We start from the raw sequence: 27,223 nt of genomic DNA, 5'->3' as shown, positions 1-27,223 counted from the left end.
ACATTGTGCTACACTAAAGGCCCTTATAAAAGGCCACACCTTGTGTGATACACCACTTGTATAAACATCCTAAATAGGTCAATGAATAGACACAAGAATTGTCAAGGAGCAGGGGTCATGCAGAAAGGGGAGTAACTAAATGGGTACAGGGTTTCTGCTTAGGGTGATGAAAATGTTCTGGGACTAGATAGAAGTGATGGTGTATAATGTGTAGTGAATGTTGTTAATGCCATCAAGTTGTACAATTTAAAATGTTTTAAAAGGGAAACCTGATTTAATATGAATTTTATACAGGTATCCATGAGGTATATAAAAAACAGCTACAAAAGAAGAAAAAGACTGCCCCCACAAATTAGAGACAGGAAGGCTCTGTTTTTGCAGCTGCTGCTAGCTGTATCTCACAAGCTTGCACTAGAGGTGACACCAAACCTCATTCTAGTTCTAGAGCAGGTGTTGGATCCGGAGATTTAGTTAGCTCTTGCTGTGGAGTTACCCCTAGCTCTGGAACAGGTGGTAGAGCTGTTTCTGGAGCTGGTTCTAGCTCTGAAACTCACAGTGGCTTATATCATTGATGTTGGGGCCAGTTATAGGTCTACACCTAGTGCTGGAGGTATCTCCCACATTGATGACAGAGCTACTTCTCTCTCTGGAGTAGGTAGTAGTGATGGTCTTAGAGCTAAAGCTGGAGCTCTTGTTGCAACTGGTATGAGCTCTTCAGCTGGTATAGGCTCTAGCTTACAACTGATGCTAGAACTAGTTATGGGCCTGACTCTTCTGAAACTGGTGTTGGTCCCAGTTCCAACCTGGCATTGCTCTAATTCTGCAATCTATTTGGAGCAGGTTTTAGCTCTAGAGGTAGTGATGAAACTGTTTCTGTATTTGGCACAGAAGACCTTGATAAAGTGGACTCTACCTCTGGAGTTGGTATTGGAGCTCTTGCCTGAGCTGGTTCTACTTCTGGTGGTGATGCTAGAACTGATGATGGAGCAGTTTCTAGTTTAAGAGCTGGTGCCTGAGCTAGCAGTAACTGTGAAGCTTGTGCAGGAGGTGGTGCTGGCACAGGCTCTGGCTTTGTAACTGATTCTAGAGCCAGTGTTGTAACTGGCTCTTTCTTGAGCCTTATGATGGTTTTACTTCTGTATCTGGCCCTGGTTCTGACTGTGCAGTTGGTTTTAGAGCTGGTTCTAGCTCCAAAGAAGGCCTGCCTCAGTGGCCTCCTATGTACAGTTGGGGACTCTAGTGGCCATCTGTCTCCTCTCAGAAATGGCATGATGCCTAGAAAACCTAGAGCTTCCTACTTTTCAAAGTAACCATTCAACAGAGTTCTGGACTCAGATCTAAGTGAGGGGTCCCAAGGGACACCACATCTGTGCGTCACCAGGAAGCTCTGGCACATGTTGCTGTTGTCCACCACCACACTGACAAAGTTGCCACAGATGTGGTGGGAGCTGAAGAGGAAGAGGGGCTTCTGGGAGCTGATCTATATGTCTGGATGACCCAGGATGACAAGAATGTTGACTCCCAGAACTGTGGGGACAGTGAGAGCCACAAATGCCAGACTCTGCCAGGCACACCAGACCTACTTTGAGGATGGGAGAGGCTGAGAAAGATATGTTAGAGAAATGGGGCAAGGTGAGACCTTCATGTCCTAGCCAATGGGAACCCCAGGAACCCTCACCTTGTTCTTTTTCCCAGAAGATTGGAAAAGCTAAGTGAGTGTACACTGAGCACATCAGCACATCCCCTGTTGCTAAGGCAGGGGGCACATTTGAGCTGGTCCAAGGACTAGGAGTGGAAGATGTGCTGTCCCTTGTGGCTAGATGGTGAGATATGCCATGGGCACCAGTGGCCATGACCTACACTTGAGAGGTGTGAGGGAAGGGTACAAAAGGCACTGCCCTATGGTGCACTTCTGGAGTGGGATGCTAGGTACATTGCCAGCACTCCTTGGCAAGTGTCAGCTAGTCTTCTGATTCCCAAAGAGCAGGAGAAAGTGGCCATTCCCAGGCCTGTGAGTGGAAAAGGGGATGCCAGGCCAGTCCACTGAAGGGCAGGCACTGAGGCTACAGGAAGAGAGTTGCAAGGTGAATCTGGACTCCTGGGTGACCTGGGGTGGCAGGTTAAGCAGAAAATGCCCACCTGGTGTGGGACACTGCACTCTGCAAGTGCTTAGCTACCTGAATAGCCAGACCCTGGGGATGTGGCCCTGTGCTGGCCAGTGCTAGGGACCAATTAGGTGTCTTTGGCAATCTGGAGTCTCAGCTGCTTCATGAGAAGGTTGGACTGGCTCCATGCCCGACCTTCACCCCTTGGTAAAAGTCTGGTTTGCAGAACAGGTTGTTGTTGTCAGGGATCCTCAGCCCTGGTGGGGCAGGGGCAGAGGAAGGGTCAGCTGTGCTTAGGAGGAGCCCACAGGCCAAGGATAAGGAACTGCATAGAAAGGGAAAGGAGGTAAGTGGCAGTCAGGGGGTGAGGGCTGTAGAAATTTGGACCCTTTCCTGATGTCAGTGTTTCCCATTCTGCACCCACAGAAAAAGCCAAGTGTCCCAAGCTCCTGAGCAGGGCTCCTGGGGTCCCCCAGAGCTAAAAGCAGGTCTAGGGTGCCTGGCAAAGTCTGGCATCTACACTAATTTCTGTTTGGTGTGGTAAATAGTGGTGATAATTGCACAGTATATTAAATTTATTTAAAGCCACTGAATTGTACAATTTAAAAATTATTAAAAAGTAAATTTTCACTGTATATAAATTTCAAAATGTAAAATCTAGTAAACCATAAAGTATATGAATTGGAAAAAATATTTTAAAAAGTTACCATCACAAAGGAGAGAAAGGCAGCTCCAGTACTGGAGCAGGTGCTGACTGTAGCTTGGCTGCTGACAGCCAGGGGGGCTCTAGCCCTGGAGCCTGTGCTGCAACTGATGGTAGACATGCAACTGGCTTTGGTTGTGGAACAGGCATAGGATCTGGTGCCAGAGCTGGTGCTGGGGGAGGCTGTAGCTCAGGCAGTGGTGCTAAAGCTGGTTCTAGAATTGGCACTAGTTCTGTGGCTGACTCTAATTCTGGCACTGGTAGCAGAATTGGTGAGAGAAAGAATTATGGATAATGCTTTAGGTCTGCATCTGGAACCAGAGCTGGCTGTAACTCTCAAACTGGTCCAAGTCTTCAAGCTGGAGGTATCTCTAATGCTGCAGCTGGTCCTATATCTAGCTCTATAGCCAGTGCCAGAGCTATCTCTTACCTCCACAGGCATATACAGCCTTGTGCCAGAGGTGGCTGTAGCTTTGGAGCCTCCACTTACTGGCTGTGGGTAAGATGTTGTCCCTCCAGTTGGGCTGTGAGGTCTGAGGGCAGAGAAGCTGTCTGGGGTTCACATTACATTCCAGTTGCCTGTACACTACAGTGAGCAGTACACAGGTACTGAGTGTATCAATGAATGAACCAGTCAAGCTAAGACTTTTTGTCTCGGGTCTCTCATCTGTAAAATGAGTGCAGCAACCTCATAGGCCTGTTGGGAGGATTACACTGATTCAGTGCATAGCTAAGTACCTACTAGGTTCTACCAGAGGAAGCTGACTGGAGTAGGGCTGAGAGGGAATGTGGGTCATAGGCCAGCCAGAGAAGCTTCCAGGATCAGTAGGTCATACATGTGTCCTGGTCATACACATGTCCAGCTCAGGACCAACCTGGGTGGGGCTGGAGGGGATGTGGGCCCCTTGGTCTGAGCACCCATGCTACTCATGACCCCTTGTGGCCATTCCCTTAACTGCCCTTAGTGTTGCCATCTTTAAAATGAGCAGGAGGAAACCATCCCTAGGTTCCCCATGAAGTTTTTCTTGATCCTATGAGATGGTCAAAGACGTCCCTGTGATCTGTCTTCCCATGAGTATAACCAGAAGCTGGGAGCTTGTTTCCCAAGGGAACTTGACAATGTCTCTTGCAGGAGACTGGCTAGGATACCTTTTTAGTCACTGTCTACACTTGGTCCAGATTCCAGGACTTTAACTCCAGTTGACCACAAAGACACTGGCATTGATGGCACACTAGTCATGTTTCCAGGTGCTTAAAAAAGCCCAGCTTGAAGTGGGACCAACAGAACAGTGAGGGCCAGCCCTGAGTAATCAGGACCAGGAAGAGATCTTTGCAAATTTGTAGACATAGAGCTTCCTTTCTTCACTCTCTTCCAGATCTTTCCCCCACCTGCATTGTATACCATCTCAGGGATGGCCATCATTCATATAACCTGATTGACAATGAAGGAAATTGCTTGTTTCAATCTTTTCTCATATGAAGAAGGCTGCAGTGAGTAACCACTGCATATGTCAAGTGTCTGTGTTTCTGTGGGAAAAATGCCCCAAACATGGGTTGAATCAAAGGGCAGACATTTGTAATTTTGATAAATGTGGCCAAACTGCCTCCATTGGAAAGCAACAGGCATCCCCACCACTAAAGAGTAAAACTTCCTATTCTATCCAGCTTCATAGTACATCCTCAATTTTCTGGATTTAGTAATTTTGTCATATAATTGAGACTAGCATATTTCATGCATATAAGGCTACTTATATTTTTGTGAAGTATGTGATTATGTATTTTGCCCATTTTATATTTTGTGGCTGCTTTTCTCTCATCAGTTTCTAGGATCTCTTTATTCAAAGGGGACATTAGGCCCTTTGCTTGAGATATGAGTTGCAAATATTTGTTCCCACTTCATCATTCCTTTCTCTTTAAGCTCTTGTGTTTTGTTCCTTTGTATAGTGTTAAAATGTCAATTCTCCTATATTTTACTTATACATTCAATACAATTCCTATAAAAATGCCTCAGCAGGTACCTCTTTGTGGAAATTGATGAACTAATTTCAAAATTTATATAGAAATACAAAAGGCCAAAAATAGAACAATCTTGAATAAAGTTAGAAGACATACAATTCCAGCTGCCCAGACTTTTCCTTAAGCTACAGAAACCAGGGCAGTGAAGCAGAGTGCGAGGACAGACATGCCATGCGACTGTGCAGGTGCCCATGCAGATGTTTAGGAATGTCATGGGCATAGGACAGAGGCCAAACAGGAGAGAGTCCATTCTGAGCATGGTTTAGCATACAAAAACCTCTGCATTACCAGAATGAAGGAAAAAACTATGTGACCATTTCAGGTGATATAAAAAAGCATATGACAATATTCAACAGCCTTTCATAATAAAAATACTCAATAAACTAGGAATAAAATACTCAACACAATAAAGGCCTTTTATGAAAAGGCCACATTTAACAGCACACTCGGTGGGGAAAAACTGAAAGCTTTTGCTGTAAGGTCAGGTACAGGGAAGGATGCATGCTCCCCCCATTTTTACTCAACACAATATTGGCAATTCTAGCCAGGGCAATTACACAATAGCACATAAAGATCCCAAATTACACAGTATATGGTATATCACTAGAATATAATCACATACTTATATATAATCACATATTATATCATTTTATCATATAATCCTGTATTTAAAATACTGATATTAACACATATTTTATATTCATATATTTATAACATGGTAATGCATGTAATAAATATTTTACGTATTGTATAATACATAACATAGTTACTAAAGAGTACAGCTGGGCCTTGCTCCCAAATCCCAAGAGCCTGTGCCTTGAGTCACCAAAGGGACTGCAAAAGGCTGCACACAGCAGCCCTGATGGCCTCCGACACATCAGGCACCACCGCACCCGCTGCACAGCCTGGGTGGTAGCCTGGACCTATTGTAGAGCCTTCTCTTGTCCTGGGCCCAGTTCAAACTAGAAGCTTTCTAGTTCACTAGATAAATGGGCCAGAGCCATATACAAACTGTGAAGTGTGCTGCCTCCAAAATTGAAAGTGGTCACTATGCATTGTGCTTTTTCTGGTGGAAGGAGAGGCCAGATGCAGCAATCTATCTTTCACTTTGGAAGAAGAATCTTGACATTCTCTAGACCACTGACCCCTAGGCATGTCCCTGAAGTGGAGTCCCTTGAACTTTGTTAGATTTCCTGCCATATGCTTAACCAGTAAAGACACGCATATGCTTAACCAGTAAAGTCTAGAGCAGTTGCTACTTCTTGCTCGTTGGGTCCAAGTAGCATGTCATTGATACAGTGGGCCAGTGTTATGTCTTGTGGAAGAAAAGACGATCGAGATCCCTGTGCACTAAACTGTGACTGGACTAGAGAGCTAATACACCCCAGGGGTGGGGCAGAAAAAGTATTGCTGGCCCTGCCTGCTGCAAGCAGATGGCTTCTAGGGGTTGTTACTAGCAGGAATGGAGGGAAAAAGCACTTCCCAGATCAGAAGCCACAGGCCAGGTACTAGTGGGTGAAACATCTAGAAGGCAGCAGGAATTGGAGTCACCACTTGGCTAAGCTTACAATAATTCACTGTCATTTTTCAAGGTACATCACGATACACCCTTCCTCCTGTGCTATAGACCCTACTGCTGAGACATCACTGGGCAAATAGCTGCTTTGCTCTTTCCAGAGTCCCATCCTCGAGGCACAGGGGACAGGCACTTTGACAACTCTTGTCACACGAGGTATAGCTACAGTTCACAGCGCACCCACACTCTGAGAATGTGCCTTCCACCAGGACAGGCCCCTTTTCCAAGTAGGCTCTTTATAAGGCCTTGTCACAGGAGCTCTTGGAATGGGCAGGGGCACTCCAAGTGTCATCTCATTGAACATGTCTTCATACTATCATGGGAGGCTACTGCTATCCCCATTGCCCAGAAGAGGAAACAGGCTCAAACAATAATGCCTCTCCAAGGTCACTGAATCTGTCTGACCTCAGTGCCCTTTAACCACTAGCCTCCTCCTACATAGGCAGTGGATGTACTGGCTACGTGGGCTTAGGGCTGGCAGAGGAGCAGGCCAGGGGAGCCTTAGAAGTAGTCTCAGCACTTTTTCCATCTCCAAATCCCCAGTCTGATGCTTTAAACCTCCAGCAGCTTCCCACCACCCCTGTGCTTTGTAAAGGCCTCTGCTCACACAAGCTCAAATGAGTTCTTCTGTTGTAATTGAGAGCTTCCCCTGGGTGGAGCAGGTTCAATGTTGTCCCTGTGACTCACTGAGCCGCCCTAAATATGATTCCTTGACTGAGAGGAAGGGGTTTGTTCCTTCAGGGAGAGGAAGCAGGCAGGCAGCCAGGCCATTCCCTCCAACCTGGATAGCAGAAGCTAAGTTATTAGCAGGAGGAATAGGGGCATGGATGTGGCTGGGACCAGGGCAATAGTCCTACAAAGAATAGTCTGTGTGTGCCCTGGCTGGTGTAGCTCAGTGGACTGAGCATGGGCCTGTGAACCAAAGGATCGTGGTTCAATTCCCAGCCAGGGCACATGCCTGGGATGCAGGGGACACACAAGAGGTAATCATACATTGATATTTCTCTCCCTCTCTCCTTTCCTTCCTCTCTAAAAGATAGACATAGTCATTGACATAAAAGAATTCTCTCTCTCTTCTTTTTTTGCTCAGTCCCTCCACCCACCCACCCTCAGCTTTCTGGAGCTGCTTGCCAGCTTTCTATCTATAAGTCTTTCTCTATTTTGATTGTTAGTTAAGTTTGCTCATTAGAGTCCACATTATGAGCGAAATCATATGGTACTTGACTTTCTCTGGCTGACTTATTTCACTTTGCATAATGTTCTCCAGGACCATCTATGCTGAGGCAAAGGGTAAAATTTTCTTCTTCTTTTACACCGAGTAGTATCCCATTGTATAAATGTACCATAGCTATTTTATCCACTCATCTACTGATGGACACTTGGGCTGCTTCCATATATTAGTGATGGCAAATAATGCTGCAATGAAAATAGGGGTACACATATATTTTTAAATTAGTGTTTCGAGTTTCTTCAGATAAATTTCCAGAAGTGGAATTCCTAGATTATAGGGCAGTTCAATTTTTAATCATTTAAAGTAACCCCGTACTGCTTTCCACAGTGACTGCAACAGTCTGCATTCCTATCAACAGTGCAAAAGGGTTTCTCTCTCTCCACATCCTCACCAGCACTTATTGTTTGTTCACTTATTGATGATAGCCATTCTGGCCACTGTGAGGTATATCTCATTGTGGTTTTAATATGCATTCCTCATATGATTAGTGACATGGAGCATCTTTTCATATGTCTACTGGCCATCTGTGTATCCTCTATGGAGAAGTGTTTATTCAGGTCCTTTGCCCATTTTTAAATTGGATTGTCTGTTTTTTAGTGTTGGGTTTTATAAATTCTTTTAAGTTTTGTATATTAACTCCTTATCATATGTATTGGTGAATATGTTCTCCCATTCAGTGAGTTGTCCTTTCATTTTGTTGATGGTTTCCTTTTCTGTGCAAAAACTTTTGTTTGATATAGGCCCATTTGTTTATTTTTTCTTTTGTTTTCTTTGCTTGAAGAGATATATCAGAAAAAAAATTACTACAAGAAATGTCTGAGATTTTATTGCCTATGTTTTCTTTGAGGATTTTTATAGTTTTGGGTCTAACATTTAAATCTTTAATCCATTTTGGCTTTCTTTTGTGTGCGGTTTCATTTTTTTTGGCATGATCCAGTTTTCCCAATACCATTTATTGAATAGCCTATCTTTAGCCCATGTATGCTTTTGTCTTCTTTGTCAAATATAATCAACTATAAAGGCACAGATATACTTCTGGGTTCTCCATTTAGTTCCATTGATTTATATATCTGTTTTTACGCCAATATCATGATATTTTGATTACTATGGCCTTGTAGTATAGTTGCATATTAGGTAGCGTGATTCCTCCTACTTTGTTCTTCTTTCTTAAGAATGCTGAGGCTTTGCAAGGTCTTTTGTAGTTTTATACAAATGTTTGGAATGTTTGTTCTAGTTCTGTGAAATACACCATTGGTATCGATGGAAACTGCATTTAATCTGTACATTGCTTTGGGTAATGTAGACATTTTAATGACGTTAATTCTTCCTGTCCATGAACACGGTATGTGCTTCCACTTACTTGTATCTTCTTCAGTTTCTTTCTTCAGTATCTTCTAATATTCTGAGTATAGGTCTTTTACATCTTTGGTTAGATTTATTCCTAGGTATTTTGCTCTTTTTGAAGCACTTGGAAATGAGACCATTTTTTAATTTCTTGTTTGATCATTATTGGCACATGAAAATGTACATGATTTCTGGATATTCATTTTGTATTCTGCTACTTTATTGAATTCATCCATTTAGTTGTTTTTTTGGTGGAATCTTTAGGGTTCTCTATGTACAATATCAGGCCATCTGCAAATAATGACAGTTTTACTTCTTCCTTTCTAATTCATGTATATTTTATTGCTTCTTATTTTCTGAATGCTGTGGCTAGGACTTGCTGTACTGTGTTGAATAAGAGAAGTGAAAGTGGACATCCCTATCTTATTCCTAATCTTAAGGGAAATGCTTGTAATTTGTGCTCCTGACTATGATGTTGGCTGTGTGTTTTCATATAAGGCCTTTATTACCTTGAGGTGTGTTCCCTCTCTTCCCACTTTGCTGAGAGTTTTTGTCGTAAATGGGTGCTAGATTTTTTCAAATGCATTTTCTGCATCTATTGATATGAAGATATGGTTTTTATCCTTCATTTTGTTTCTGTCATGTATTACACTTATTAATTTGCAGATATTGTATCACCCTTGCATCCCCACAGTAAATCCTACTTGATCATGGTGTATGATCTTTTTAATGTGTTGCTGACTCCAGTTTGCTAATACATTGTCACAGATTTTTTTTAAATTCCTGTATATAAATCAATGATATTGGCCTACAATTACTTTTCTTTGTAGTGTCTTTTTTCTGGGTTTTGGAATTCAGATAATGCTGGGCTTATAAAGCAAGTTTGGGAGTCTTTGATCCCCTTAAACTTTTTGGAATAGTTTCAGAAGGAGAGGTGTTAGTTCTCTGAATATTTGGTAAAATTCACCTGTGAAGCCATCTGGTATAGGACTTTTGTTTATTTGGAGTGTTTTGATTACTGCTTCAGTTTCACTAGTTGTAATCTGTTCAGATATTCTGATTCTTCCTGACTTAATTTTGGAAGATTGTATGTTTCTAGGAATTTACCCATTTCATCCAGATTGTCCAAAATTGTTGACACATAGTTGTTGCTAATATCTTTTCTATATTTCTTTGATGTCATTGTTACTTCTCCTGTTTGATTTCTGATTTATTAATTTGGACCCTTTCTCTCTCTTTTTTCATCCTTTCAAAGAAGAGTTCTTGGTTTAACTGATTTTAGCTGTTTTTTTAAACTCTATTTTTTAAATTTCTGCTCTGATCTTTATTATTTTTTTTTCCATTAATTCATTTGGGGCTGTTTTTCAAGTTCCTTCAAGTGCAAAGTTAAATTGTTTATTTGAGCTTTTTTTAAATTTTGTGAGATAGACCTATAAATGCTATAAATTTCTCCTTTAGGACTGGTTTCCTAACGTCCCACGGATTTTGGATTGTTGTGTTCTCATTTTAATTTATTTAAAGGAATCTTTTTCTTTTTTACTTATTTTAATTGTAAACATATTTATTGTGTAGTAACATGTTATTTAGCCTCTATATCTTTATGAGCTTTTCAGTTTCCTTCTTGTGATTGATTTCTAGTTTCACAGCATTATGGTCAGAGAAGATGCTTGATATGATTTCAGTCTTCTTAAATGTATTGAGATGTGTGGACTTCTGGCCAAAATGGAGGCATAGGTATACTTTACCTCTTCACACAACCAAAAGAAGGACAACAACATATTTAAAAAAAATAACCAGAACTGCCAGAAAATCAAACTGTATTTAGTCCAACAATCAAGGAGTTAAAGCAGAAACATTCACCCACTGGTAGGAGAGCTGGAAAAGGGCAGCCAGGGCAGAAAGGACATGTGTCAAGACTGAGGCTGGAGGACTGGGCAGGAGGGCTGAGTGCTGGATTGTGGACTGGGCAGTCCCACATTTGCATGCAGATTAACCAAGAGAAACAACTGGGGAGCAAGACCATCTGCAAAACCCAGGGTTCCGGCATGGGGAAAGAAAGCCTCAAAACTTCTGGCAGTAAAAAGCTATGGGGGTTTTAGTGGAGATAGAAACTTCCAGCATCTCAGGAGAGTTTGTTTGAGAGACCCACAGGGTCCTAAAACATACACAAGCTCACACACTCAGGAATCAGCATCAGAAGGGCCTGATTTGCTTGTGGGTAGTGGGGGAAGTGACTGAAAGCCTGCTGAGAGCCTAGCAAGCAGCATTGTTCCCTCTCTGACTCCTCCCCAAATATAGCACCACAATGCAGTGACATGGGTTGTCCCACTCTGGTGACTACTTCAAGCTCTGCCCTTTACAACTTAACAGCTGTGCTACAACAACAACAAAAATAGATAGCCCTAGTGAAAGAACAGATCAAAGCTCCAAAAATAGAACTAAGTGATGAAAAGATAGACAACCTATCAGATACAGAGTTCAAAACAGTTGTAATCAGGATGCTTACAGAAATGGTTGAGTATAGTCGCAAAATTTAGGAAACAGTGAAGGCTATGCAAAGTGAAATAAAGAAAAATATACAGGGAACCAGCAGTGAAGGAAAGGAAACTGGGACTCAAGTCAACATTTTCGAGCAAAAGAAAGATATAAATATTCAACTGGAACAGAATAAACAAGAATTCAAAAAATGAGGAGAGGCTTAGGAACCTCCAGGACAACTTTAAACCTTCCAGCATAGGCATGTCAGAAGGAGAAGAGGAAGAGCAAGAAATTGAAAACTTATTTGAAAATAATAATGGAGAACTTCCCCAATTTGCCAAAGAAAATAGACTTCCAGGAAGTCTAGGAAGCTCAGAGAGTCCCAAAGAAGTTGGACCTAAAAAAGCACACACCAAAGCACATCATAATTATACTACCCAAAATTAAAGATAAGGACAGAATCTTAAAAGCAACAAGACAAAAAGAGACAGTTACCTACAAAGGAGTTCCTATCAGACTATCAGCTGATTTCTCAAAAGAAGACTTGCAGGCAGGAAGGGGCTGGAAAGAAGTATTCAAAGTCATGAAAGGCAAGGACCTACCACCTAGCTTACTCTATCCAGCAAAGCTATCATTTCAAATGGAAGGGCAGATAAAGTGCTTCCCGGATAAGATCAAGTTAAAGGAGTTCATCATCACCAAGCCCTTATTATATGAAATGTTGAAGGGACTTATCTAAGAAAAAGATAAAAAATATGAACAGTAAAATGACAACAAACTCACAACTATCAACAACTGAACCTAAAAACAAAAAGAAACTAAGCAAACAACTAGAACAGGAACAGAATCACAGAACTGGAGATCACGTGGAGAGTTATCAGTGGGGAGGGTGATGAGGGAGTAAGGGGGGAAAGGAACAGGGAATAAGTAGCATAAATGGCAGGTAGAAAATAGACAGGGAGTGGTTAAGAACAGTATAGGACTTATATGTACAACCCATGGATATGAACTAAGGTGGGGGAATGTGAGTAAGAGGGGTGGGTACAGAGCAGAGGGGAATAAAGGGAGGGAAAAGTGGAATAACTGTAATAGCATAATCAATAAAATATGTTTTTAAAAACTTACTGAGATTTTTTTTGTGTTCTACCTTGTGACCTGTCCTAGAATGATTCATGTGGATCTGAAAAGGATGTATTATGTTGCTTTGGGGTGAAATGCTCTGCAGATAGCAGTTAAAGTCATTTCATCTAGAGTGTCATTTAAGGCCTCTGTCTCCATGTTGTTTTGTCTGGAAGATCTATCCATTCATGTCAAGGGGTGTTAAAATCCCTTACTATGACTATGTTACTGTCAGTCTCTCTCTTTATATCCAAATTTGTGTCACTTATTTATGTATTCTTATTGGGTGCATATATTTTTACAACAAGTGTTGTATCCTCTTGTTTGATTTGCTTCCATTATGATTATGTAGCGTCCTTTGTCTTTTATAATAGCCTTGGTTTCACAATCTGTCTTGTCAGAGTATTGCTACTCCAGCTTTGAAAAATAGTCTGCCACTGCCAAGTTGTTTTTTTAACAGAAACTTTGAAACTGCTTGTTCGGTGTGTAAAAGCCTGATTTTGGAAGCACTTGGAACTTTGAAAGTTTCTCTACTTTGTACTTCTGATTTCCATCAGTGCTTTGAGACTTGGCACTTACTTTCATATTTGCTTTTCTGTTTGATTGTTTTTTTTTATTTAGTCTTTGATAGAAATATGTTCCTTTAAGAAGTCACACAGGAAGTTATTGGAGGAGTAGGAATTAGAATGATCAAATCCCCCACCCCCTTCTCACTCATCTAAATATTATTTAGACTCTGTCTTCTATCTACTTAACTTTTAGAGGCCAAGGATGTGGTCTCCTTCATTGTGGTTCTCAGCATTTAGCCAAGGCCATGCATTTGGCAGCTGCTCAGTAAACACCTGGTGGATTGGACTGTCTTGACTCCTTGCCTGACTTTAATTCTGTCATTTATGCACTATGCCTTCTGCACACAACTGGGTGTGGGAGTCCACCCGTTCCTGCACTCAGTGTGAGGAAAAGCTGTGAAAACTGTGCTTAGGAGGCCAAAACATTGGTTCTTGGGTTGGTTGTTGTTGGATTTCAGAGGCATAGAGTTGGGTTAATCCTCATCACCCTTCCAGGGTCTGTGCAAAGGCTTCTTTTATTTGTTTTTAATTATGTACAACACATCTGCCACAAGCAATCTTATCGCCACAGAAAAGCTGCATACCAACAAACCACAAAAGCTCCAAGGCTTACTAACACATAGTTTATTGCTCTTGCTGGTGGTCAGCAGGGCAGCTCCTTGGACCTTGTTCACTTTGCAGGCGGCTCCAGGGGATGTGATGCAGGCAGTGAAAGTGGCCATAGACGTGGGATATCGGCACTTTGACTCTGCATACCTGTACCACAACGAGAGTGAGGTTGGAGCTGGGATCCAGTACAAGATCGAGGAGGGCGTGGTACAGTGGGAGGACCTATTTATCGTCAGTAAGGTAGGATATTCCCTTTAGGGAGAGCAGGTTCACATTGCTCAGCACTTGGGTGATGAGACAGCTGACAGCACATGATGGATGATTTCTCCTGTGGAGCTTGTGACTTGCATTCCTGCTTGAACCAGACCTGACAAGGACTTCTGCAGCTTCATGCATGTATTGGGTGAGGTGCAGGTGAAGGGGTCAGTGACAGTGTGACTCAAAGAGGGGGTAACTAGAACAAAGGCATGAGGCATGGGGCAGTGTGGGGGGTACAAGGACCTGAAGGAAGTTTGATGTTCCTGGACTGAGCAATGTTGCCAGCACAGACAAGGAGCAGTGTGGTGGAGCTGGTCCTGGAAGATGTGGACACAATTTAAGGAGTTCTCTTGGTGACCCAGGGGCAGAGGCTGTGTCAACACTGGCTCTGTGGCCAATTTTCAGCACTCCTCCTCCTTCTTGTAGCTCTGGTGCACCTGCCATAAGAAGTCCTTGGTAAGAGCAGTCTGCTCCCAGACTCTGAAGGCCTTGAAGCTGGAGTACTTAGACCTCTACCTCATACACTGGCCCATGGGTTTTAAGGTACTGCCCAGGCCTGGTGAGAACCCCCACCAGCAGCCTTCTTTCCTGGTCATGCCCACATGGTAGGGTGGAAAGCGCTGGGCCGGCAACCAGGGTGCACACACATATTCAGTTGTCTCCAGGCCTCAGCTTAGCAGAAGCTTGGACTCGAGGACCTCCCACTTGTAATGGTTTTTGCTTCCAACCCAGTCATTTCCCCTCCAAGCCAAGAAAGCGAACCATGTTTCCACAGGTCTCTAGTGAAAGCAGGAAGCAGACAGAGGACATCAGTTGTTGCTGACCCCCACTCATGGGGTCCCTGCTCGTGGGATCCATGGCATTGTAGCTGAAAAAAAAAGGAATTCACACGGACTACCAAATCCTGTGGGAAAAAAGGGCAAATGGCTTCTCTCTCAAGGGGAGAGAAAGCCTCAGCCCTTGCTCCAATGAGCTTTTATTGTCTTACTGGGCACCTTACCTGAAGGTCCTCATTAACTATGCACAGGTTCTCATTAGGTGATTGCCTTATACAGAAAACAAAGGAGAGAATGCCAATAATCACATTACAGAAGAGGGATATTTGTAAATAAAAAGGCAAAACCGGTCACACTCCTTTTTGAAAGATTTAGCATGATTTTTTGGAAGTTACTTTGCACTAAATGTTTGCCACTGGGGGCTGGGAGTTTTAGCAAAAAGCAAAACTCAAAGTGGCCTAGGCACATTGCAGGCCTGATTACCCACAGGAGAACCTATCCAGGTCCTGTGCATCTCTGAGTGGGAGCTGGACCCACGCCATGCAGAACAGCCTCCTACAGTCAGCTGAGTGAAACTGCTGCTCACATCACTCCCCAGGTCCAAGGGAATTCCTGGGCCTTGTCTCTTCCTCCAGGTTTCATTCTTTTGGGGTAGTGATGGCTGCTTTGCAATATGGGAGATGTCTGCGTAACACCTGCAGTGGGAGAAGAGGATTCTGGAGGGAGATTTTTGATCCTTTTGCTGCTGTTCCCTTCTGTTGATTATATCTCACACACAACCCTTCCCACCACTTCCCCCTGCTCAATTGCCTTCCCAGCCTCAGTCTCATGTGGGCCCTGGCCCAGAAGGTCCCTGTGCACCTGCCTGACCAAGGGCTCAGTCACACAAATGGCACCAGGGAGCTTTGAAATGACATTCTGCCTACGTTGCAGGTGGTGACAACTACACAGGCGTCTCCCACATGTGCACCGTGTTTGAGGAGCTCAAGGTGTGTTCCCAGCTGCCAGGCTCTTTTTGAGATTAAACAACAAAACCACTTCATTGTTAGTATAGCTTTACTTTTAGGCTTGGTGTTTAATTTCAATAAAGGCTGTAGCAGCTGCTCATCCATCACATTGGTGGACACCTGAAGATGAGCTAGAATGAGTCAGCAGTGGTTTCTGTCTGTGACCTCAGGGCACCCAGAGAGTAAGATTAAAGTGGAGACCACAGCTGGGTCACACTTGCTGTCGGCTGTGAGTGTTATTTTAGTGGTGGACAAGGCACTGTTTTGCACATTTCATACATGTGGTTCACTTAAACCTCAAACCAATTCTGCTAAGTGGGTACTGTTACTATGACCACTTCACAGATGGTGCAACTGAGCCCAGAGAGACTTAGTAGTATTATAAGGGCCCAGATGCTGATGCTCAGGTCAGGTGTGTGATACACTGCCTGGACCTCACCTTTGAGCATATCCCAGCAGTGGGGTCTTGAGGTTGTCAGTTCCAAGGAGAAGGCCAGATAGGGGTTGAGAGAAATGTCAACATAGGAGGTAACTTTGAAGTGGGACAGGTAGATGCTTCATCATGAAAAATCTTTTAAATGTGATTCAGGCAGCTGTTTTTCAAGAGAAAATTAGGTGTCATTAAACAATCATGTGTCATACACAATTGTCCGTGTGACAGGTGACACACAGCTGAGTGTGGCAGGGCAGAAGATTGAGCATCAGACCATCCAGGCATCCTAAGGGACTGACAGGGAACAGCCTCTTGTTCCCTGTCAGTCTCTCTCTGGGCCCTGCCCCTCCTGTGCTCCTTGGCCTTCATCTCTAGCTTCATGATCTCTCACATGATGGGACCCTAAGTAAAGCAGAAAAGAGCCTCACAGTGGACTTTGGAGAAAGTCACCTGAGCTCTTGAGATAAGAAGGCAAAACCCCTTCCCTCTTCTCTTCCTGAAATTGCTAAATGCTATGCTGACAAGGGGCAAGGATTCCAGGTCTTCTTTCCTGACAACTGAGAGGTGGGCATCGAACTTCCATGCTGGTAGTGACCTTGCTGGCCACCAGTCCACCCAACACTTGTCTTCTGAGGATGAAGCTGGGGTCTGGAGAAGGGAAGCCCCATGGTGTGGTGTGAGGGGTGTACTACAGCCTAGACCCTGTGGGCCCAGGGCCAGCATTCTTTCCCTGGATCTCATTCTCCCTTCATCCATGCTTGTCCTGAGGGGTGACCACCAGCCCCCAGTAAGCTCCTTTCCTCTGGTCCTTACAGCCTGGAGAAAAAGATTTGCCTTTGGATTGCAGTGGCATGGTGATCCCGAGTGACACCGATTTCCTAGACACATGGGAGGTAAACAGGGCTCACCAGCAGTGTCTTCATGCTGCTGATGGCCCTCTGAATGGGCAATAGTGACATCCTGAACCTCTTATGTTCATGGACACCAGGTTGTCTCCCTGAAATGCAGGTGTGGGGATGCATTGGGAAGGGACACCTGACTGTGACCCTCAGAGACCTCAGTTTCCTTTTTTTCCTCTCTCTGAAATGTGTGAGTTATGGATAACTAATCCTAACCTCTCTTTATTCTCCAAAGTTTATTTTTTGATATAAAAGATCACAAGGTCATTAGAAAAACTACAGAGGAGTATAAAAACAAAATTAAAAAATACAATTTTCGTTACTACTTCCAGTAATTTATAGTTACTTTAAATTTTTTATAAGCATTTCAGAAAGTAAACTTTGGCAGGTAGTGAAGTGGGGGTGGGTCTGGGAGACACATGGAGGAGGAGACCACGTGTCAAGCCTGCTGCCAATGTCCAGACAAGATGTGATGAGCCTTGAAGTAAAGTGTCCAGCGTGGGAATCAGGACGTGATGGGTGTGAGAGGCATGGCTGTGAATTGATGGTGTGATTGGAGGACAGCGGGTTTCTGATGACTCTGGCCTCTGGCCCAGCCCACGGGGCACCTGTAAACTTGCAGATCAACATGAGAGTGAGTGTGAGGTGTGGGAAGGAAGCAAGTTGACACTGGAACTGGATGAGTTTGGGGAGGGGAAACTCTGTAGCCATTGCGTGACATGGGCAGGTGCAGCTGTGGGAGTGCCTGAGGGCATCCCAGCAGAGGGGGAGAGGAGCATAGTCAGGGGAAACACCCAGTCAGGCCATCCTCTAAGCACCGGAATTGCTGAAACAGAGATTAACTGAGGGGTCTGATCTGCTAGGAACAGTGTCCCAGGGTGCCAACCCTGCTGTCATAGATACTGCCTCTCCTGAAAGAATGGGGCGGGGGAAGGAGGAAGCTCCTGGACATCATGTAGCATGAGTGGGCTCTGGGTTTTTGCTGCGGTGCACACTGACTGTGGCCATCAGCTTCTTGGCCACTAGGACACATGCTGACTACCTGTCCTGGTTCCTGGCCATGCTCTGAAGCTGAGGGCCAGCCTAGCTTGCTAGTCAGTGAACAGCACAGAGATTTAGGGTTTCTACCCTCAAGTCCTTTAATAAAGAAAATGGTGGTGATTAGAATCATGGTAGATCATTGTGCCAAAGAAGAGGATAATCTAGGTAGAAAGACTGATGAGCAGTCCTGGCAGTGTTGCTCAGTGGATTGAGTGGCAAGCTGTGAACCAGAGGATCACTGGTTCAATTCCCAGGCAGGACACATGCCTGAGTTGCAGGCCAGGTCCCCGGCAGGGGGCTCACAAGAGGCAGCCACACATTAGAGTTTCTGTCTCTCTCCTTCTCCCTCCCTTCCCTCTCTAAAACTAAACACAGAAGTCTTTTCAACAAAAGGAAGACTGGTGAGCAGATAGAGTAGCAGTGGAATACTTGCCATATCAACAGACTCTCAGAGTAACAGACACGGATGAGACACAACAGGCACATGAGCCTGGTCTTAGCTAAATTCCCTCTGTTCGTCATTTGATGCCATCCTTAATTCTGACATGGACAAGACTGTCCATCCTCACTTGGTTGATGAGGAAATTGAGGCTTAGTGAGGTCAAGTAATGTGCCCAACAACCCCAGCTACTAAATGATAGAACTTGGAGTAGAGACCTCAAGAGCAGAAATGCTTATGATGCATCAAATAAAGTATGTTAAGAGGTTGGGTGGAGCCAGTTTTAGGATACTGTGTGAGGGAGTTGGGGCCACGGGTTACCAGTAGAGTAAACAGAGCCCATGTGCCCAAAATAACACTTACTCTCTTTAGGCCATGGAGGCCCTGGTGATGGCTGGGCTGGTGAAAGCCATCGGGGTGTCCAACTTCAACCGTGAGCAGCTGGAGAGATTTTAAACAAACCCAATATGAGGTTCAAGCCATTGACAAACCAGGTGAGCTGTGGGCGTCTAGGTTGCTTGAAAGAATAGAGTCAGGTTTTTGACTGTTACCTCCATGTGGCTGCACGGAAAACAAAGTGGAGCATGAAGCAGGCTTTCTCCTCAGGGACCGTCACACATCATGGCTGTGGCACAGTTAGGCAAACAGTGGGTGGACAGGCAAGAGCTTTTTCAAAGGACTCACCTGGGGAGGTGGTGTCCTTTAAGGCAGGGCACAAGCTGCGCTGGTTTCCGAAGTGCAGCCCAGGGGTGAATCACCAGGCATAACCCTTTCCTCTCAGAAGCGGCAAAGGGTCTGCCAGGCCCGCATCCTCATTAATGACCGTCAGAGGTGGTGCCAGCTTCCTGGGACCTCATCAGGGAGCCCTCTCCCCTCCCTGCATCTGGCTGGAGCAGGTTGCAGCCTGAAAGAGATGGACATCTGGAAGGTTCACAGACTCTGCCAGGACTTTAATGCTGACAAATGAGAGGAAAGGGTTATGGTGTTTTCTAGACTGGCTGCCTCTGTATGTAGAAAGAACATTTATTTTACTTAAACTTCTTATTAGTGTGTTGTGTACATGCAAAAGAAAGTGCACACATAAAAACAGAGCTTGATAAATTCTCATAACCGGGCCTAGCTCTGGACCAGCAGCCTAGGAGCCCCCACTCTCTAGTCCCTGCTCCCCTCCAAGGGTGGCCACTGTTTTGATTTCTAACAGCACAGATCAGCCTTTGAACTTTATGTGGATAATGTGACATGCTGTGTCCTCACCCTGTCTGCCTTTCTGTACACAGCATCACAGGTGACAGATTCTCTCGAGTTTGTGTGTGGTTGTCCATCCTTGTTACATGTGGGATTTCACTGTACCACTGCCCATCAGTTGGTGCTGGGCACATGGTAACCTTTTCCAGCTCAGTGAACTTCCACAAGTGAACATACTCAAGCCTTCAGTCCCCAGAGCAAGACCCGGAGTGTCAGTCTTCTAGAAGCTCACCTGATTTAAAACCATACCCACAGAGAGACTGTTTGCGTGCAGAACCACGCGGCTTCCCTGTCAGCTTTTCTTTGAGCAGCACTTTAAATCCTGGGATGGGCATTACCTAGTTTGTGAGGTGCTGTCCATGGTTCTGAATTCACTCCAAACTGGACTTTATTTTAACTTCGCTTGTGGCCTGGAATCACACAGGGAACTCAAAGTGTGGATAGGAATCTGCTCTTCAGTTTCTTAAACTGTCCATTGGAGTCACCTGTAGCATGTGTTGGTCACACGTAACTCTCCAGCTTCCTTCATTCACTCAGCACTTACTGAGCCCCTGCTGTACGGCTAGCTTCTTCTAGAGGTTGGGCTGATGTCCTGAACAAAACAAAATCAGATCCAGATCCCTGCCTTCCTGGAGCTTATGCCCTGTGGCAAGATGACTGCAGAGAATGACAGTGTATGAAGTGTCAGCTATTGACTTTTATTACAGAGGAAGGTAAGGCGGTGAGCAGGTGGGAGGGCCACACTTCTACCTCAGCAGTCAGGGAGATACCTCACAGAGACTCTTGCTTTCAGATGGTTTAGAGGTTCCTCCAGCCCATTCACCACTATCAGCCTCTTGGAGACCCCACAGCCCAGACTTTTACCTCACAGGGGAGGACACAGGAGCCTGGAGGTAGGTCACACAGCTTGTCGGTTATGGAGCCGAGACATTGATGGACATCCTCTTTTCTAGCAGCCCAGCAATCTAAATGTTCTTTGGTCAGCTGTGAATCTCTCTGTAGATTGAGTGCCACCCATATCTTGCTCAGAAGAATCTGATCAGCTTCTGCCATTCCAGAGATGTGTCTGTGACTGCTTACCAGCCCCTTGGTGGTTCCAGGTAGAGGGCTCTGACCAGAAATGGGTACACACTCCAGTCTCACTTGCACAGTTAGCAGAGGGCTTATGGAAGGCATGGGCAGGGGGTAGAGACCACAGGCACCAAACAGGTGAAACTGTTGGAGCTGGTGCTGAAAGCAGAGTCACCTTCAGTGGCTGCCCCGAGAAAGGCAGTGACATTTAAGGGACATAACCAACAGGAAGCAACCTCTTTGCTGAGCTCTTGCCTGGTACGTCCAGTGCTCTGCCAGACCTCTGTCAGACAGATCACGACATCCCGGTCTCTGTAAAGTCATCTTCCCACAACCTGAACTGTGCACTGTGCCCCCAGCATGGTGGGTCCATTCTGGACCCACGGCCAAGGGGAGTGCGCTTTGTTTGACTTCTTCATAGATGCTGAGGACTGTTTCTAGCCCAGTGCTGGAAACACAGCAACTGCCCAGTGAAGGTTTGCTGAGAACAATAGCTCTCCAGAGTGCTTCAGGCCTCACAGTTTTCTGGGCAGACTTTGAGGGGCAGACCTGTGGTCAGTCTCCACAGTCTCTGCATAAAGGCTCCATGCGTCCACAGTCGTAACTTTCCCTTGGTGTCTGAGGTGGACCTTCCTGAGATCACCGTCAGCAAGTACCTATTCATGGTGATGGCGCTACAGGCACCACTCTGGGCCCCACAAAGTGGTCGGAAGTGCAAGGGGCACACTGCGGTGGGGAGCCTGTAACCTAGGCACTGATGCTGCTCCCAGGGCCTCTGACAGAGCACCACATAGACTTGAAGGCCATGTGTCCAGCTCTCTCCACTGGAATGTCAGCCATTGGTATCTCCAGACGGCGGACTTGGCAGCAAGCTTTTCTGCACCATTCAGATTTCCCACCCTGGGCAAGTGTCATGATCCCACAAAAGTAAACCTAGAGTTTCCACTTTGGAGAAAGTCTTGTTTCTTTAAAGAAGGAAGCACACACATTCATTCCACAGCCTGTGCTGTTCCCTGCAGTGAGGGGGTGGACCTGATGGACAACCCCGTGATCCAGGCCATGGCACGGAAGCACCAGAAGTCTCCAGCACAGGTAGGCGGGGCGCCTCCTGGGCTGGAGGGCTCCTCTGCACTTGCTCCCAGAGCCACGGGCTGGGTGCAGGGAGGACTCCTTCCTCTGGCCCAGCTGGTGAAGAACTAGAACTATCTGGCGTGGTGGCAACTTTCCTCACAAGTCTCCTCGTGTACCACGGATGAGAGTAAATATGATTGAAACATGATGTGATCTGCGTGGGGAGGAGAAGTAAGCAGTGGCCAGTTTCTCTGGGGAAAAAGGCCAGCAGTAGCCAGTTTCTCCAAGGAGAAAAAGGCCTCAAGCCCCCTCCTCCAGGGCCTTTTATTGGATTGTAATACCCAGGAATACAGGGCAGCAAGGATCAAACAGTAGATAACTTTTCAAAAAAATTGGAGGGCTTAGTCTGAGTCAGAGTTTCTGAGGAAGAGGATTTTTGCAGAAAATTTTAGGGTTTCCTGCTCAGACCCTTAACATATGAATGAAAGCACTCTTAGCAGAGCAGATTTCACAGGTTTATTAAGAAGTCTTTGTGATGCCAGATTTTTCCCCAGGACAAGCTCCAGCAAGGCAGGGATCTGCACCTCTCCCCAACAGGTATTCAGGCTTAAGGGGATTAGAGCCAGGAAGTGCTTCTCCCAGATGACATGGGGACTCGAGGGACTCAGCTATGTCAAAGCTGCGGGGGGGGGGGGGAAGTCCATTGCTCTTTGTTGCAGTGTCCCCGAGTCCTTCCATGATGGCCTCCCAAATGATCAAATCTGGCTTAGGTTTTCCCTCCTCTGAGGGGTCTTGCCCATCAAGGACTTCCAACCATCTTCGGGGGCAGGGAGAGGAAACTGAGGCAGCATTTGCTGCCAGAGACAAGTTTTGTCTCCTGTCACTCGAATTCCAAAGGTTGTCCATCACCCTTAGCCACAAGAAATTGATATAAAATTCCTAGAACCATGGAGATCAGTATACAACAGTCTGGCATTCGTCAGGTTGTAGGGCCACCACAGCGCCTTTCATTCAGGCCATGCAGGCGTGTCTCTTTGTGCCGAGATTCCAGGCCACCTCTCTCAACCCACCAGCTGCGTGGACCACAAAAGGGGTTTATTCCTCTCTTTCTTGCTCTAGTCTCCAGGGGTCTCGGAGACGGAAAGGTTAACGAATTCTCATTAAGGCGACAGCAGGCCCTCTGAGCTCCTTGGGCCAGTGGCTGTCCTTCCAGAGGTGTCGGTGGGACGGTGCAGAAGTGCCATTTGGTCCCTAAGGACTCTGGAATGAAGCGCTTGCAGCAGGGACGGTGCCTGCTGCCCTGATTATTGGGCTTTACTGGGTGGTGAAACGTGGACTGCAGGGAAAGCGGGTGGTCTCTGACTCCACATAATTCCTTTTCCTCATATTAGACTATTTTTTCCTGCAGATTTTGATCCGGTTTCAGATCCAGAGGAATGTGATCGTCATCCTCAAATCCGTCTCCCCAAAGCAGATTCTTGAGAATATTCAGGAAGGTGTTTTCCTCTGCGGACATTGGTGGGTTTGGGATCACATGGGAGCAACACACCACAAGAAACAGGCCTAGCCTGTGTGGCTATGACAGAGCAGAGGGACAGGTGAAGCACAGGCCACACCAGGGGGACCCAAGCTGAGCCCAGTGGACACCCACCTGGGGGCTGCAGCCAGGATGAAGTGAGGGAAGGAGACATGCTGAGAGACCAGGGTTCCAGCCAGGCCACCCGCCATCCAGACACCTGCTCTCCGCCCCGCACCTTCATTAACTCTCCCTGGGGCTGCCCACCCTGATGCGAGGGAGCCGTCCAAACTGTTCCTGTCTCCCCTCCACCCAAGCTAGCGGGGCCCAGCTGCCCTCCAGGCAGAGCTACCGGCCTGGCATCCCTGGTTTCTGCTGGACGTCGTGGGGGGCAGGGTCCCCCAAGGTTGAGGTTGGGCCAGGCCTGTCCCCTCCTGGACGGAGATGAACTCAAGCACTGCACCTTCTTGCCCAGTTCTCAACGGTGCATTGCATTCGGTCTCCCATGTGCAAAGCTATGGTTTTAGGAGCAGGTCACAGTCCCTAGGCCTGCTGGGGGCTGAGTAGTGGGGGCAGCTTAGAGTAGGTTCTAGAAGGAGCAGCAAGTGAGTCCTCAGAAATCACAGTGTGTTACAGCTGTGGTTAGAGTTCATGGTCCTGAGCCTCAGCATCTCCCTGCCTGCTGTGGGGGGATGGGTGGAACAAATGTTTGTGGTTTGTTTGTTTTTTTTAATTTGGGGTTTTGTTCTGTTTTGAGCAGTGGGAAAAAATTTTTGCTGCACCTCTTGACTATTCTGATATGCTCCTCACTCCTGTAGGATGAATGCAGCACATGTGTCCTCTTTCCCAGGGTCCCTACGGTACCCAATGCCAGTACTTTCTGGGAACTGGGCCGAGGATCTGGGAATGTGCCGGGGTGACATGAAGTGCTGCTTCCATGCATTTGTGTCCCTCGCACATCTGGCACCGTGCTCAGCTGGCAGCACATGCTCAGTTACGTGTTCACCGAACTGGTTTCCCATGAATGTTTTATTTTGGTTCCAGGTGTTTGATTTTGAATTAACAGAACGGGAGATGAATGACGTCCTCAGCTTGGACAGGAACCTCCGACTGACCACATCCCACACGTAAGCCCAGCTCCTTCACTACTTTCAAAATAGAGAAAGCAATATTCAGATTGAGCGACTGGCTCCTGGGTGGGTATTTGTCACACACATTTTAAGTTAATATGGTGTTCTCAGAATTCTTTCCTCATTGGGAATGGCAAGTGAATGACTCCAAAGATGAATTTCAAACATTGGGAGTATAAAAATATAGAATCATGTCATTTAAAGTGTGTTTCTCAAAAATAGTAATCCATCTTGTTTCTATTTTTGACTTGTCCTCTGGTTTCCAGAGCTGCAAATCTCAAGGACTACCCTTTCCTCATAGAGTACTGACCGGCTGTCGCTCCCTCCTCCTGCAAGGGCTGACCAGCCCAGGGCTCTGAAGTGCTTGTCTGCCCTGACTGTGGGCATAGGAAGCTGCCCAGCCACACAGGCAGCCTGGCCAGGATGAGAGGGGCAGAGGCTGACTGCCCTAGACACCTTCAGAACCACATGGTCTCTGACTCGAGGATGCAATGTCCTCAGAGTGTGCCCACCTCACTGCCCCACCCAGGCTCACGATTCCCAAAAGCACAGTTTGAGGGACTCTCACAAGGATAGGAGACCAGCATGGAGAACCTCTACAGCCACGACTCAGCTTTGCCAATGAGACTCCCACCGGGGCCCCTCTGCTCCCCACCAGTTTCCCCAGTTGATTTTACACTGAAATGCCTACCTTCACACCTGGAAAGGAAGATTGGGTGAAAGTGGGGAGCTGTCTTTGTTCAACACAGAAGAATTGTGTTCTTCCTGAAAATCTGAATTTTAAGTTTTAAATATTATTGTCTAAGAACATTTTTCAGGAAATCAGATTATACATTTGAAAACACCAGACCAGAGATGCATGTGGTCATTCCCCACCGCAGACTCAGTATATTGGGGACGGAATGGGTGTGCACCCAGGCTTGTTCAGGACAGTGTGTGATCTGTCATCTGCACATCACTTCCAGCTCAGCCCAGGCGTACCTGGTTCCCTGGGACCTGAGGCCAGGCCTCCTGCCTGTGCCTCCCCCATGCACCCTTCCCAGCTCCCAGCCCCCTGCCCACACACATCTCCAAGAATGAAACTCACTTGACCCACCTCCCTCATGAGCCCTGCTTCTGTCCACAGGAGTTCGTTACTCCTAGTGATCTGCGCTGGTTAACCACTCCAGCTACCACCCATGCCCCTGGCCCAGGGCTGGTGCTTCATCACCCAGTGGTGAAGGTGTCCATTTGGAGGCCAGCCAGCTGCAGGCTTTACTGGTTTTCTGCCTGTTTGTCTTTGGATCCTCCTTTCTGCCTCCAGTTTGCAAAGCCCTCCTTCCTGCTCCCTGTGGGGCTCCCAAGACTCAGCACCACCCACCCCTCCTTCATAGGCAGGGAGGGGACATGGGGGAGCTCCTGACCCCGCAGAGTGTCTGCAGGAGTAGCAGGATGATGAGCTTTTCCGTGTGCGCTCCTGAGGTCCACTAGCCAGCAAGGGTCCAAGGGCCAGAGTCCCAGGGGCCGGGCCTGCATGTGATCGACATGGTCATGTGGAAACCACACTTCCTACCAGTCAGAGGTCAGGAACCAGCTCAGGTGGCCTCGTTTCTTGTTGCCCTGTGAATGTCTCAGAATGATCAGAAAAGCCCTAAGAGTGTTGCTTTGGTATTACAAATAAAGTTTAGCCTGTAAGCAAATACTCAAATATGGATGCTGCATAGCGAATTTATATACCTGTCTTTGCAATGCTGATTTATCTGGAGCCAGCAACGGAGCTGTTGGCTGAGTCTGCCACCAGGTGGAGAAAGAGACCCACTAACTTTCAAGTTCAAGGAGAAGCTGCTGGGAGAAGGTGCCTTTGCAATGCCTCTTAGATTTCAAGGGGTTTTGTTTTTGTTTTCCTTTTAAACACTTTGTGAGGCATTGTGTAGAAAGAAAAAAAACAGGTAGCAAAAATAAACAAAGACTAGGGAATTCGAAGGCTTAGGAAGATTCACAGAGTTTATGTGGAAGGAAAGGGGCCACAGGCAAAACCTGACAGGCTCAGGGGGCCTGCGAGGCAGCCTTCAAACTCAGACACACAGAGGAACCTCACAGGTAGGTCTGAAGCTCAAACTTTCTAATTAAAGCAGAATTTGTCCTGTAGTAGTGTCCTGGGTCAGTATTTTTCCCTAACAAAGGTCAATCTTTAACTTAACTGAGCCTGTCTGTTACCTTTTGGCATTGATGGTAACATGCCTTAGGAAGGTGAAATTTCCTTTCTCCACACCCCTCACACCACAGGCACCACACCAGGGAGAGACCATGAACCCCCTCACTATTACTGTTATGGCATTAAATGTTGAGTATTAACTATTTTGTATGCACCTGTGTAAAAGCAGCTTGTGTCTATCATTTTACCTTTTCTCTAACCCAGAGGACCCCCCCCTGCCACCAGGTATGCTTTCTCCCGCCTTCTAAATCTATCACCAAGGGAACTGTGGTGCCTCCTCTTTGGATTGTGACATATCAAATAAGGTGCTAAGCTGCCTTTCTCTGGAGCATTTCTCAGTTGCTGGAGGGTTTGCTTCCCAGCAGTTGTCAGCACTTGGCCCAAATAAAGTCC

At 46.1% G+C, this 27,223-nt stretch overlaps 1 protein-coding gene across 1 annotated transcript; it reads left to right on the top strand.

Moving 5' to 3' along the window:
- The first annotated feature begins 2,205 nt into the window (after nt 1–2,205).
- Nucleotides 2,206–25,244, top strand: AKR1E2 (aldo-keto reductase family 1 member E2). The gene is given in 12 exon segments (XM_037031951.1): nt 2,206–2,451; nt 4,185–4,299; nt 13,823–13,990; nt 14,435–14,551; nt 17,040–17,117; nt 18,976–19,051; nt 19,054–19,097; nt 20,851–20,948; nt 21,939–22,011; nt 23,399–23,488; nt 24,551–24,633; nt 24,903–25,244. Coding segments are annotated over 11 exon segments (885 nt in total). The 5' UTR covers nt 2,206–2,451; nt 4,185–4,284; the 3' UTR covers nt 24,946–25,244.
- Nucleotides 25,245–27,223: the final 1,979 nt, after the last annotated feature.

The sequence above is a fragment of the Sturnira hondurensis genome, unplaced genomic scaffold (genome assembly GCF_014824575.4).
Source record: "Sturnira hondurensis isolate 20B ecotype Veracruz unplaced genomic scaffold, ASM1482457v3 Scaffold0021214, whole genome shotgun sequence".
Taxonomy (NCBI): domain Eukaryota; kingdom Metazoa; phylum Chordata; class Mammalia; order Chiroptera; family Phyllostomidae; genus Sturnira; species Sturnira hondurensis.
The sequence above is the reverse complement of the archived record's forward strand: the minus strand, read 5'-3'. Positions and strand labels throughout refer to the sequence as shown.